Source organism: Apostichopus japonicus, chromosome 5 (assembly GCF_037975245.1).
Source record: "Apostichopus japonicus isolate 1M-3 chromosome 5, ASM3797524v1, whole genome shotgun sequence".
Lineage (NCBI taxonomy): Eukaryota > Metazoa > Echinodermata > Holothuroidea > Aspidochirotida > Stichopodidae > Apostichopus > Apostichopus japonicus.
Window position 1 is genome coordinate 23,143,121 of NC_092565.1, and position 12,519 is coordinate 23,155,639.

Below are 12,519 nucleotides of genomic sequence, written 5' to 3' on the forward strand. Positions count from 1 at the left end.
TTTAACCCTCACCTCAGTCCATCCTATGTTCAGTGGCGGCACCAGCCTAGGCAATCTGGAGGGCAAAACTAGGGGGCTCGGTATATTTGGGGAAACAAATATAACACTGATAAGGGAGCGGGTCTGAGGAGAGGGGTGAACCTTCCCCCACAGGAATTTTTCTACAAGTGAATATATATCTTGGATAAGTACCAGATCTGGTTGGGGGTGGGGGCAACTGGTAAGGTGAGGGGAAAATATGGGGAAACACCCTCTCATTCTCCCTCCGTAGCCCATGTTATTGCGTTCCCCGGTCTGCAAGGACGTTATGTGCGATGACCAGTAGATATGCGTATCGGTAGAATGTATACCTTTACAAATATTATGTAATGCTCTTTTCTCTCTTTATGTTATATTATTATGACAACGGTTTTCAGTTCACTTTTTTTGTCGTTTTTGCAGACAAATGTGCACAACCCTAATCGAAGTTATTCCCCCACAACAGCTCTATCAAATAGGCCTGTTTGTTTCGAATGTAAGTCGAATTTGTGTTTAACATCGTAACATGTAGCATGCAGAATAACTGGAGCTGGAGCTAGCACATGGTTCGCAGCACAGGTTACGAATCCTGGAGCTAACACACTAGCGATTCAATTCTGCATGTGATGAATCCGCGGCATGTGCTACAGTGCTAGCTTCAGGAATTGATTTTCAACGTTGCTGCTCTACTGAATGCGTTGAATAAATAAATCCAGAGAAACGATTTACAAAAGCCAGATTTGCATATTGGGTATATCAATATTTAAATTCAATACACTGGCACGTGACACACCTGCCCCCTCCCCCCCCCCCTCCGTGTCATTTAACAATATGCAATGGCAATGCCGATGTAATTTCTTTACTGCTCGAAATCCTGGAATGATGCATGCAAATCGAATAATGTAAATTACAAATTGGCACCAACATGTTAGTGCCATTAAATCCATTGTTTACTGCCAGGTAATAATTTCATTTTCAAAATCTCAGGCAGTACTATGAAATGACCCGTAACTGATACTGCTCCATGTTGCACCTAGTCTCATTGTAAAATCCAAAAAGTCACCCCGCCTCGACTTCAGTGGCGACGGAACCGGTGGACTTGAGGGGCTTATCCCCCATGAAAAGAGTGGGGGGGGGGGGGGTTCAGCCCCCAATATTTGCCAAGTGCTCCAAGAAGTGGGGACCGCGGGGAGAATTTCAAAGTGGGTGCTGAACATATTCTTGAACGGTCCAATGCACAATATACTAATAATTTTAGGGGAAAGAACTGTCTAGATGCGATTTATTGTTACCAGAGGTGTCATTTTTGCTGATCTAGGATTCCTTGTTGCTTAAATTTTGACGCGCCGCGCCAACTGATGGTGGTGCATCGCCTAAATAGTGACGTATAAGCTTCAGTTGTACATCACCATATAAGTTCTTCTATCCGTCCTCCCTAAATTAACACACGTTCATTAATTGTTTAGATGCAATTTAAAGCCTATATGAGTGTTAATTTTACCGATCTAAGGGTACCTTTTATCGAAAATTTCGACACTCCTTGCCAACCGATGATGGCGCTCTGCTTAGATAGTGACGTATAACAAAAGTTGTACATCACCATCTGACCATATGTTCTACCATCAATCCTCTTCAAATATTTAAACTATAATAAACTATCTAGATACAATTGCAGACATGAGATCCATATTTCAAGGATGGGTATATGCAGCTTAGAGCACTCGGGAAGTGCCGTTTCCGGCCATCTGGAGGGTTTGTAAAGCCAAAAAATTCCTTGTACGCTCCGCGCCAACCGATGGTGGCGCTCCGCTTAGATAGTCTTGCTGGCAGGTTTGCGCCCCCCCCCCCCCCCACTTTCACAAACCAAATCCCGCCCCTGTCTTCGGTTCTCCCAAACTGAAAAAATCCTTTAGGTAGGGGCATTGTTCATCACAAGCATCTTTGTAACAAAACGTAAATGATAAATTCCTAAATATGAAATGCTAATTTGAAGTATTTAAAAATAAATTATTCATTTCTATGATAATTAGTCAAGACCACAGGGATTTTTTTTTTTTTTGGCTAGAGTTTATTACTAAGCAAACTGGCTCAATGTTATGTGCATCTTTAGGTCAAAACAGCTTTCCCATGGCCTTTTTGTATCACAAAGATGATAAACTGATTATGAAAAGAAGTAAAAACATTAAGTAAACACAAATCATTTTGGTCTAACTATGACATGACATTTGCTTCAAGTCCACTCACTGTACAGATTGCAACATTTTGAAGTACGTATCAGTGTTTCAAACAAGCTACGTAGGAATTGGCTACAAATTTTACAATGATGCTTGCAATATGTTCCTCTTTCAGCAACCAAATATAAAATTTGCCCTGAACTGTCCTTCTAAATACAACTAAAATGTAGTCACGGTTATCCAATGGATCAGAAACTTACTCAAAATAGATTGGAGAAGTTGGAACTTGTAAACTAACCTGAATGATTCATTTAAAGCAAGAGCAAATAGTAAAACTATCAATTATCATCTTTGTTAAAATCAAATTTAAATGGTGAAGATATATATGGCAATTTGTAGAACATTTCTGGGTTGACCACAACTTTCATTTAGCATGCGGTGGTACCAGTTTTTATTCATCAGCTACTTTTTTGGGAAACATCAAAGATCCACTTGTTCTGCATGTACCTGTCACATAAGGTTTCTCTCCCTTTCAGGAATCTCTACGATAATGATAATTCTCAACTCATGCCCTGTAAATTTGCTTTGATACGTTTTGACATCGTCGGTAGCAATCCTAGATGTTTTTCGGTGCTCTTTCTTAGACAGCCTTCGAGTTCTTGCATCAGTTTGTCTGTCTGAGCTCCCCCGACTGATGCCCCCAGTCTATCTTTAACATCATTCAGGCACTGCATGTCACACCGTTTGACCCGGTCCTACCAAACAACAGAGAATGGTGACATCCTGAGTCAATTTGCAAAGAGAGAAAGGAGATTAAATAAATGCATTTCCTTTTGTCTGGTGATTTTACCTGTCGGCTTCCCCAGATCTTCTGATTAAAGTTGGTTTAAGTAATTTCATCTAGCCATGATCCTGGAACCTCTACATTACAAAGATCCATCCATATCCAAATCAAAACTATACAGTATGAAATGTTTCCCAAAAAGAATTGAGGGTGGTATTGAAGAACTTAGCATGCATAGACTGCGGATTTGTGACCTGATTAATTCACTTTGGCTTCGGCTTTGAGTATGTTTCTTCATGCTGCTGTGCTGGACGAATCTAACCGTAATATTAATTACCGACTTTGCGATCCACGTTACATTTATACAACTTTGCAATCCGCTGTCCCCCACACAATTTTGCAAGGTCGGTAAGAGTTACTCTACAGTTCTAACTTTCGGGGAACCAAAAACGACTTTAGGCAATAAATTTATTCTGGTGTAGTTTTAAATATGTAAAAAAAATCCCGAGCCAAAGTTATCATCAAATGGTTTGGCCTTGGAAGGAGCATTCCAGATATTTCAAATTATCTTCTAAAGAAGAGCATCTTGACAACTGCAAGGGATACGAGACATGTTCCCAACAATGCATTCTTTCCTCTTTTTTTGTGAGACTATTACATAATTCAACAATCAATTTCTGCATGCAGTCATTCTTTAAAAGTTAATACTGCAAATAATGGTGATCGAAGAATACAAGTTATCATTCCAGGTTTGAGGAATGACATCATATAATAGCAACGATGAGTCGCTTTAAGCTCTATCTGTATAAACTCAGTCACACATCCAGGACAGAATTTTAGAAGAGTGTGTCGGTTGTCTCCGGCTGTTACACCTGTGTCTGGAACAGCAGTCAGAAGAGCAAACGTGCTTCTCGAACAAAATAGCAGATATGACTCTGTATTACATGAAGCGGCCATCTTGACTACCTTCAGGATAGTATGACTGCCGTACATGCATAAGGTCATTGTCAAGCAACAGTAACCCCTAAAACAAGCAGCCCTGGTGTTGGAGACAACATTTCTTGACCAAACAATAACCTTAAGGTTAAGTTATTTGAAGAAAATAACATTTCTGGCTTGAAAGAAATTGAACCTATGACCTCAGGATTTATATTTTCTTGTGCTCTACCAACCAACCTCTACAGATGAGATCCCTTTATAACATTGGTGTGTTTAACTTACTAGGAAATCATTGAATTCCTGTTGCATGTAATTTTGTCCTTGCTGAATTGGTTGAGAGCATCTCTCTGCACACGACTGGACATCACTCATTTGATATTGAGGATTTTCACAACATCTGGCACTACAAAGGTACATCTCTCTCTGTGGAAAATAATAAAGTTGCTCAAAACAATGAAAATATGGTTATGTGTACATATCTTGCATATAGCTTACAAAAATATTGTACAGCTACAACCACAAACATTGTCTGTAACTATTGCAAGTATAATGTCTGGTCAACCCCATGACAAATTTTGAAGACTTTTTTTTCTGGTTGTCGGTTCCATCGCACAATCCTGCCATATTTTTTGGTTGTCTGAACAGTAAATTTGGTTGTCCGATAAAGTGTTGCAAAATAACACATTGACCAATATGTACTCTGTAGGAGAGATGTGTAGGTTGTTGGATACAACGCCAGCTTTGAGATTGATACCAATTTATCATTCATATCCTATTTTGGGGTATTTAGTTTGATGTCAGTTTATTTACAAACAACTAGTTGTCCCTAGGATGACCTCAAAAGCTGGGTTTGGTCGTCCAGAATGTTGGTAGTCTCACATGACTGTTAGACGACCTTTAGTAAGTTGCCCTGAAGGTTCCTAATATCTTAATCAGATTTATGACATGTACAAAAACTCTAGTAAGGTAAGTTTCTATTGAAAAATTACATATACAGCATGAAAGCTCAGATGATACGTCAAGCCTTCCAGATATTCAGATATTGCTTTAGGGGGACCACTGACATGACATCAACTAGGATGAAATGGCGACAACTTGAGGAGATGAAATGACAAGATGACATGAGATGCTACTGTACCCACGAACCATACATGTGGGAAAACATGCAGATCAAGATGTTAATCACTTATAAGTGCACACTATAGATAATAATGCCGTTAATATGACGCTGAAAAGCATCAAATTAATTGTAGAGAGGTAGTACTTGGTTTGCAGGGGTAAATGCATGTATGCAGTTGTATGTGGCAGCTGGTACAGTACAGACACAAATATAATTTTCCAACAAGTAGCTGTATGATTCCTGGGATACAGAATGCTAAATATGTGGGTTCTCTTTGAATCCTTTTATTAGGAATGAAAGTCATACATCTAGCAAGAGGTCATGTCGGATAGAAGACTGCACTGATTTGATGGACTGTCCGACCTATATTGCTAACATTTAGTATTCCTGAATTCATGAACTGTCCAGCCTATATTGCTAGCATTTAGTGATTCCTTAATCCACTTCCAAACAAAACGTAACTAGGCTAAGGAGTAATTTCTCAAGTATCAAGCTAGTGGGAAGTTTTATGAGGTCAATAAAGAGGGGCTGTGTTTGGATTTGGGTGGTTTTGAAAGAGTTTTCACCATTTAAAATATAATAGGAATATCTTACTCTTAAAAACACAAAATGTTACCTTGCATTTATATTTCTAACTCTTCAAAAGCCACCCTTGTGAGTTTTAAGTACAATCCACTCATAAAGTACACTGCACCATAGTAGTATACATGTACCAAAATGGTGCCTTGTCAACTCAAGGTGAGATGTTTCTATGAAAATTGCACATCAAAGTGCATATACATTTATTGTGCAGACCTATAAGACCAAATACTGAAAAGATTTGCCAATTCAAAGTCTTACACTCCTTCTATGCCTAGCCTAGGCCCTATTGCACCTCGCCATGCTCATATGGCTTCTGAGTGGCATTGGCAACAAAGAAATGATAAAGAATCACCACCATTTAATGCTGGACACTGTACCTCATTTGGTATAGCCTAGACTAAATCTGGTGTCACAACTAACAATGACTGCAATTGGTGATTAGACCTATGCCTAAGCTGTTAATACTAATGACTACACATCGACTGCCGTACTAATCATGAACGGAGATATCCGAGTCAAAATATGTGCTAAAATCAGCTGCAGTTTAGCCTTATTTGGCAGCTATATACTACTTACCCTGACAATGGCATGCATTTATGTGCCATCTAGGCCTGTTAGAACTACTCTTAAACCGGCATTAGTAATTAACTGCAGTACTTGACAATGGCCATGCTTGTCTTAATGGCAGTAGCTTCTTATTAAGTTTATTATCAATTGTGTTTTGTTAAGCCTTGTTTGGCTAGGCTTAAGTTATTCACGGGAAGCACCATCGTTTTGCTAACAACACTAGTGTAGTCTTGGATATGACCGTATTGTAATCAGGGTTTGCCTGTGAAGTGAGGCGGCCTATTGGTACCCTGGTAGAAATTCCAGTAGAACCCAGTTAAAAAATCAAATAGGTTCTACTAGGGCCTACTATGTTTAACTGGTTTTTAGTTGTGTTTAACTGGGTCTTACTGGGTTCCAACTGGACTATGCTGGGGTGTTACTAAAACGAATGACAATTGCGTTACACATAACGAATGACAATATGTCGTACAAACTAAAAAATTGCGTTGACTAAAACGAATGACAGTAATGACAGCACAGACATTTGCTTCAATCGGATATCACATTCAGACTTCGTGGGTATCTAGATCTAGTAAAGAACGGACAAGATACAAACGCACCTTATAGTAAGCGAAATTGTAAGTCTGATTTTAAAAAGTAAATTTAACGTCATTTTTCCGATATTAATTGTTAGAAACTAACAATACTATAAATCTTGAAACGGCTTCAGTTATCTTTCTATATAAATCTACAGAGGTAAAAAGCAAAGCACTCAAGCGCATTCTCACACAAAAACTTTCCCTGTGGTTTCTATCCGTAAATTACACCAAAACCCTGCAACCACGTAACATGCGATTTTCCTCAAATCATTTTTGCGCAGAATACCAATAACCGCATTTACTCCACTCCGTTAATCATATTCTATCTCTTCTCAACACTGTCCTTAGTTGTCATTCGTTGTCATTCTCTGTCATTGGCTGTCATTCGCAACTGACAATTAACCCTGTACAAAGTCATTCGGTCATTCGCTGTCATTCGTTTTAGTTTGTCCCCTATGCTGTGCATGAGCTAGGAGGTTCAACTGGGTTTACACAATGTTCAACTGGGTTTGTTCAGGCCCAACTGAATTTGAACTATGTTTGAACGGATCCAGTTGGGCTTCAACTAGGTTCCACTGGTTTTTGCACTAGCCCAACTGGGTTTGAACTATGTTGACTGGTGAACTTGCCCTGTTGGGGTTGAACTAGGTTTCACTGGTTTTGCACTGGCCCAACTGGGTTTGGACTATTGGCTGGTGAACTGACCCAGCTGGGGCTTAACTAGGTTTCACTGGTTTGCACAAGCCCAACGGGGTTTGAACTATGTTTACTGGTGAACCTGCCCTGTTGGGGTTGAACTAGGTTTCACACTGGCCAAACTGGGTTTGGACTATGTTGACTGCTTTTATTTTAGGCGTAATTATCGATTTTCATGTACATTCGTAAGCAGTAACCGTATCGTAATATATTGAAAATGCTAAATTAGCCAACTTATGAGGGGTATAAAATAAATCTTTGTCATATTTATCACAGTTATGATTAAACGATTAAACTTTTGTACCGCAATGATTAAAAATATGAAATATTGACTATTTAATAAATTTGAAAAAATTATGTTATACTTTGTTCGGCGATTTGAACAATTGGTATGCAAAATGCCTTCCTAGTGCAAAATGGTATGATCAGACTAAATTTGAACTTTGACATTTGTCTTGCGTTATCAATTGTGTTTTGTTAAGCCTTGTTTGGCTAGGCTTAGGTTATTCACGGGAAGCTAAACAATAGTGTAGTCTTGGCTATGTACGTGTAGTAATCAGGGTTTGCATGTGAAGTTAGGCCTACTACTAGTAGTACTAGTAATAGTAGTACAAAGCCTTAGGGAAGTTAGGCCTACCTGCATTTTACGAAAAACACTTCTGTCAATATCATCAACCATTCGTGAAAAAGATTCGTCGGCTTTCGCCCTACTAGCTTGTAGATCCGCTGAGAATTCAGCCATGTCCAAACGCGGCACCGAGAGCCGCATGCGGCACCTAAAAATATTCTGGCGGCACTTGAAAAAAAACGAAAGGTGCCGTTTGCGGCACTGAGATCTGGTTTGTCAAGAAAATGTTTACTTCATCACTCCTGCCAGCCTCATTGAACGTAGCAGCCACTAAGAGCAGACACCAACTGCAGTGTTCATCCCGAACACTTTGTTATACATACGTACGAGCCTGAGGTAAGTTCAAAAACGAGGTCAGATAAATATAGTGGAGTGGATTTATTCAAGTTTCCTCAACAACAATGTTCACATTCACGGGTCTCCGTCACTGAACTATTGCAAGTTTCGTGCATCTGGTGCTTCACACAATAGACTAAACTACGGTCTTCATTGTTTTCCGCGATGCCTAACCCGAGTAATACCGACGGTACGGCTGATTCAACGCCCAACACTTCGTCTGGTACTGCATTTAACTTGCCAATATTTCCAGTTTTCGATCTCCATTCTGGAAATACCGGGGCTAGATGGCCTAAATACATTAGACGTCTAGAGAATGTTTTCGTTGCTTTAAATGTTACGGAGGATAAACAAAAGCGAGCGCTACTCCTACATTATGCAGGGGAAGAAGTAATGGACGTTTTTGACACGCTAGGTGACACTGGAACAGACTATGATACGGCAAAGACAAAACTAAATGCATACATGGCGCCGAAACGCAATGTGGAATACGAACGATTTGTTTTCCGTGCAGCTAAGCAACTCGATACCGAAGCTGTGGATTCATATCATACACGTTTACAGCAACTAGCCAAAACATGTGAATTTACAGACTGTGACGGGGAAGTCAAGTCTCAGATTATTCAAGGCTGTCTCTCAAATAAACTCCGACGTATGGCACTACGAGAAACAAAAACTCTCGCTGATCTGCTAACTACAGCTCGATCTTTTGAGGTTGCAGAGCTACATGCGTCAGGAATGGAAACTAAGACTGAACTGAGTGCAAATGCAGTTCGAGCTATGCCTAGACGGAAGCAGGACACTTCGCCCAACAACCATTTCGCCCAACTGCCATTTCGCCCAACCTTACCATTTCGCCCAACCAGCCTGGTCATTTCGCCCAACCAGTCTGGTCATTTCGCCCAACCAGCCTGGTCATTTCGCCCAACCAGCCTGGTCATTTCGCCCAACCTTGATTAAATATGAAACGTTCGGGAATTGTTAACGTTACAGGATACGAACCGAATATTAAGGAAACTTGAGAATCGATCAGTGTGTTAGGGGTTAGGTTTGATAGTAAACGTTCGAATATTAAGTAATATTTAGGAAACTTGAAGTCCTTTACTTTGTATAACTTTAGTAAGGAAACGTTCGGGAAATTTTTAACGTTACAGGATACGAACCGAATATTAAGGAATCTTGAGGATGGATCAGTGTTTTAGGGGTTAGGTTTGATAGGTTTGATAGTAAACGGTCGGGAATTGTTAACGTTACGGGATACGAACCGAGTATTAAGGAAACTTGAAGTCGTGGTTAAATTGATTAGGCCTACATATATATGATTACATATGTGGTTACATTGATAAAGTGGTTACATTGATTAAAAATAATACTATATACCGGACGGGTTTTATATATTTTTTTCAATTTAATAAGGAAACGTTCGGGAATTGTTAGTCACAGTAGGATGGATCAGTGTTTTAGGGGTTAGGTTTGATAGGTTTTTATGAAGACCGATTCCCCTGTGTTTGTATAATAATATAACTTCCATTGTATGCGTAAACGTCTAAAGTAGTGTAACCCTCCCATTATACCCGAAATAACTGCTCAGACTCCGATCGATATCGAGCGGACCTCACTTTTTTATTTACCTATTACGAAGTAACCTAACCCCCAAAAAATCAAATTGAACTAGTGGAATAGAAAAAGTAATATTATTCTGACTGAATATTAGTAAAAATAGGGTTGGGCGAAATGACCAACACGGTTGGGCGAAATGGCATGCTGGTTGGGCGAAATGACTATGATGGTTGGGCGAAATGACCATGCTGGTTGGGCGAAATGACCAGGCTGGTTGGGCGAAATGACCAGGCTGGTTGGGCGAAATGGCAGTTGGGCGAAATGGTTGTTGGCCGAAGTGACTAGAAAGCGGCCTAGACAGCTTCATCAGCCACCGCATAACTCGGACAAAAGTCAGCACAATGAACGAAAGTGTTTCAATTGTGGTAGGAATTATCCACACGAGGACAAGTGTCCAGCCACAGGTAAGACCTGTAACACTTGCGGCAAACTGAATCACTTCAGTAATGTTTGCAGACAAGGGCGTAGGAACCGGGGGGCTGGGGGGGCGCCAGCCCCCCAGTGAAAAACATGGAGGGGCGGAAGTATCATTCCGGCCCCCCGCTTCGCAAGTCAAAAAACCCCTTTTTCATTTCCAAATGAGAAAAAAATCTCATTTGGAGCACCAAATTGCATCTAAGGCCAGGTGAAAATGCAAAATTATATACAAAATGGAGTGGGTGGGTTGAAGTGTGCTATATTGCACCAAATTGCATCTGAGGCCACCTGGAAATGCAAAAAAATCCAAAGGGGAGGGGGACACCCCCTCCCCTTAGACCCCTCCCCCAGGCCGGCCATCAGTCTTCAGCCCCCCCACTCAAAAGTACCTTCCTACGCCACTGTTTGCAGACAAGCCAAGCGTGATAAGAAATCAACTCACAATAAGCATAGACCTAGAAAGGCAAAAATCAAAGCCATCAATGAACGAAAACATGAATGTGACAGTTCATCGGCAGACGATGATGACCAGTATGTGTTTATCGTAGACAAGGAACACAACTCCGGCTACTCCACACAGGCTAAGGATAAGACAGATCCATGGGTCAATATACGTATTGAAGGCTCTGTTCTGCCTGTACTTATCGATACAGGGGCTAAAGTCAACATCCTCAGTAAGGAGGCCTTCGGGATGCTCGCATCCAAGCCGGATCTGAAGAATTCGAAGTCACGGTTGTTCGGTTACGGTAATAAGCAACCACTTTCTGTACACGGCTCATTTCTTGCAGAAGTAGAGTATAAATCACGGATCACTGCTGCGAAGTTCTTTGTCACTAATCATGAGGGAGACAATTTGCTGAGTTACGAAACAGCACACGAACTTGGACTCGTTCAAATCGTGAAACGAATCGACACACCGTCACCCACACAGCAGACTGATGACATCATCAACCAATACCGAGACAGATTCAACGGCATCGGCAAACTTACAGAGGTCCAGTGCAAACTTCACGTGGACAATACAGTTACACCTGTCATCCAGCGACATCGACGAATTCCCTTCCATGTCAGGCGAATGGTGGAAGGTGAACTACAGAAACTACTTGATTTAGATATCATAGAACGAGTGGGCAGAGAACCAACACCTTGGGTTTCCCCCATACAAGTTGTTAAAAAACCCAAACAAGAAAATAAAATCAGAATTTGCGTAGACATGCGTGCCGCAAATACGGCAATACAAAGGGAAAGATACGTAACTCCCACAATTGATGATATAATCACTGACTTAACAGGATCTCAAGTGTTTTCAAAACTTGATCTCAGTTCTGGGTACCACCAAATTGAATTGGCCCCAGAATCCCGATACCTTACAGTGTTCTCTACCCACTGCGGTCTACACAGATACAAACGATTGAACCTTGGGGTAAGTTCAGCAGCTGAGACTTTTCAGCACCTGATCCAGGGTTCTCTACATGGACTGAATGGGGTTTTAAATATAAGTGATGATATTCTTATATATGGTAAAACTCAGAAAGAGCATGGCATATGCCTTGCAGCTTGCTTACAGCGCTTGCGAGAGAGAAACCTCACTCTAAATGAATCAAAGTGCCAATTTAACAAGACTCGAATTGAGTTTTATGGCCATGTTTTCAGTGCAGATGGCGTTTCACCTGATCCCAAGAAGGTGGCGGCCATCAAAGAAACTCAACCACCTAGCAACGTGGATGAGCTAAGAAGTTTTCTTGGTATGGCTACTTACCTTGGTAGATTCATACCAAACCTCGCTTCTCTTTCGCAACCGCTGCGCATGTTAACTAAATCAAATGTTACGTGGAACTGGGATGAGGAACATACCCAGTCATTTCAGCAACTCAAATCTGCGCTTGTGGAAAGCTGTGCTATCGCATTTTTTGATCACGATAAACAGACTGAGCTCATAGTCGATGCAAGTCCTTTAGGACTGGGTGCCATCCTAATCCAAAAAGACAATGGCGAAAATGCCTCAGTCATTGCAGTTTCTAGCAGGTCCCTCACTGACGTGGAATCTAGGTATTCTC

The 12,519-nt window shown here is 40.8% G+C and overlaps 1 protein-coding gene across 1 annotated transcript; it reads right to left on the bottom strand.

The window, feature by feature from the left end:
- Positions 1-2,215: 2,215 nt before the first annotated feature.
- LOC139968097 (protein FAM136A-like) lies at positions 2,216-9,716 on the bottom strand. Its single transcript, XM_071972454.1, has 3 exons — positions 8,099-9,716; positions 4,198-4,338; positions 2,216-2,947 (listed from the first exon to the last, which is right to left on the bottom strand). The coding sequence occupies exons 1-3, from the start codon at positions 8,228-8,230 to the stop codon at positions 2,753-2,755; spliced, it is 468 nt and encodes a 155-aa protein (XP_071828555.1). The 5' UTR covers positions 8,231-9,716; the 3' UTR covers positions 2,216-2,752.
- Between the last annotated feature and the right edge of the window lie 2,803 nt (positions 9,717-12,519).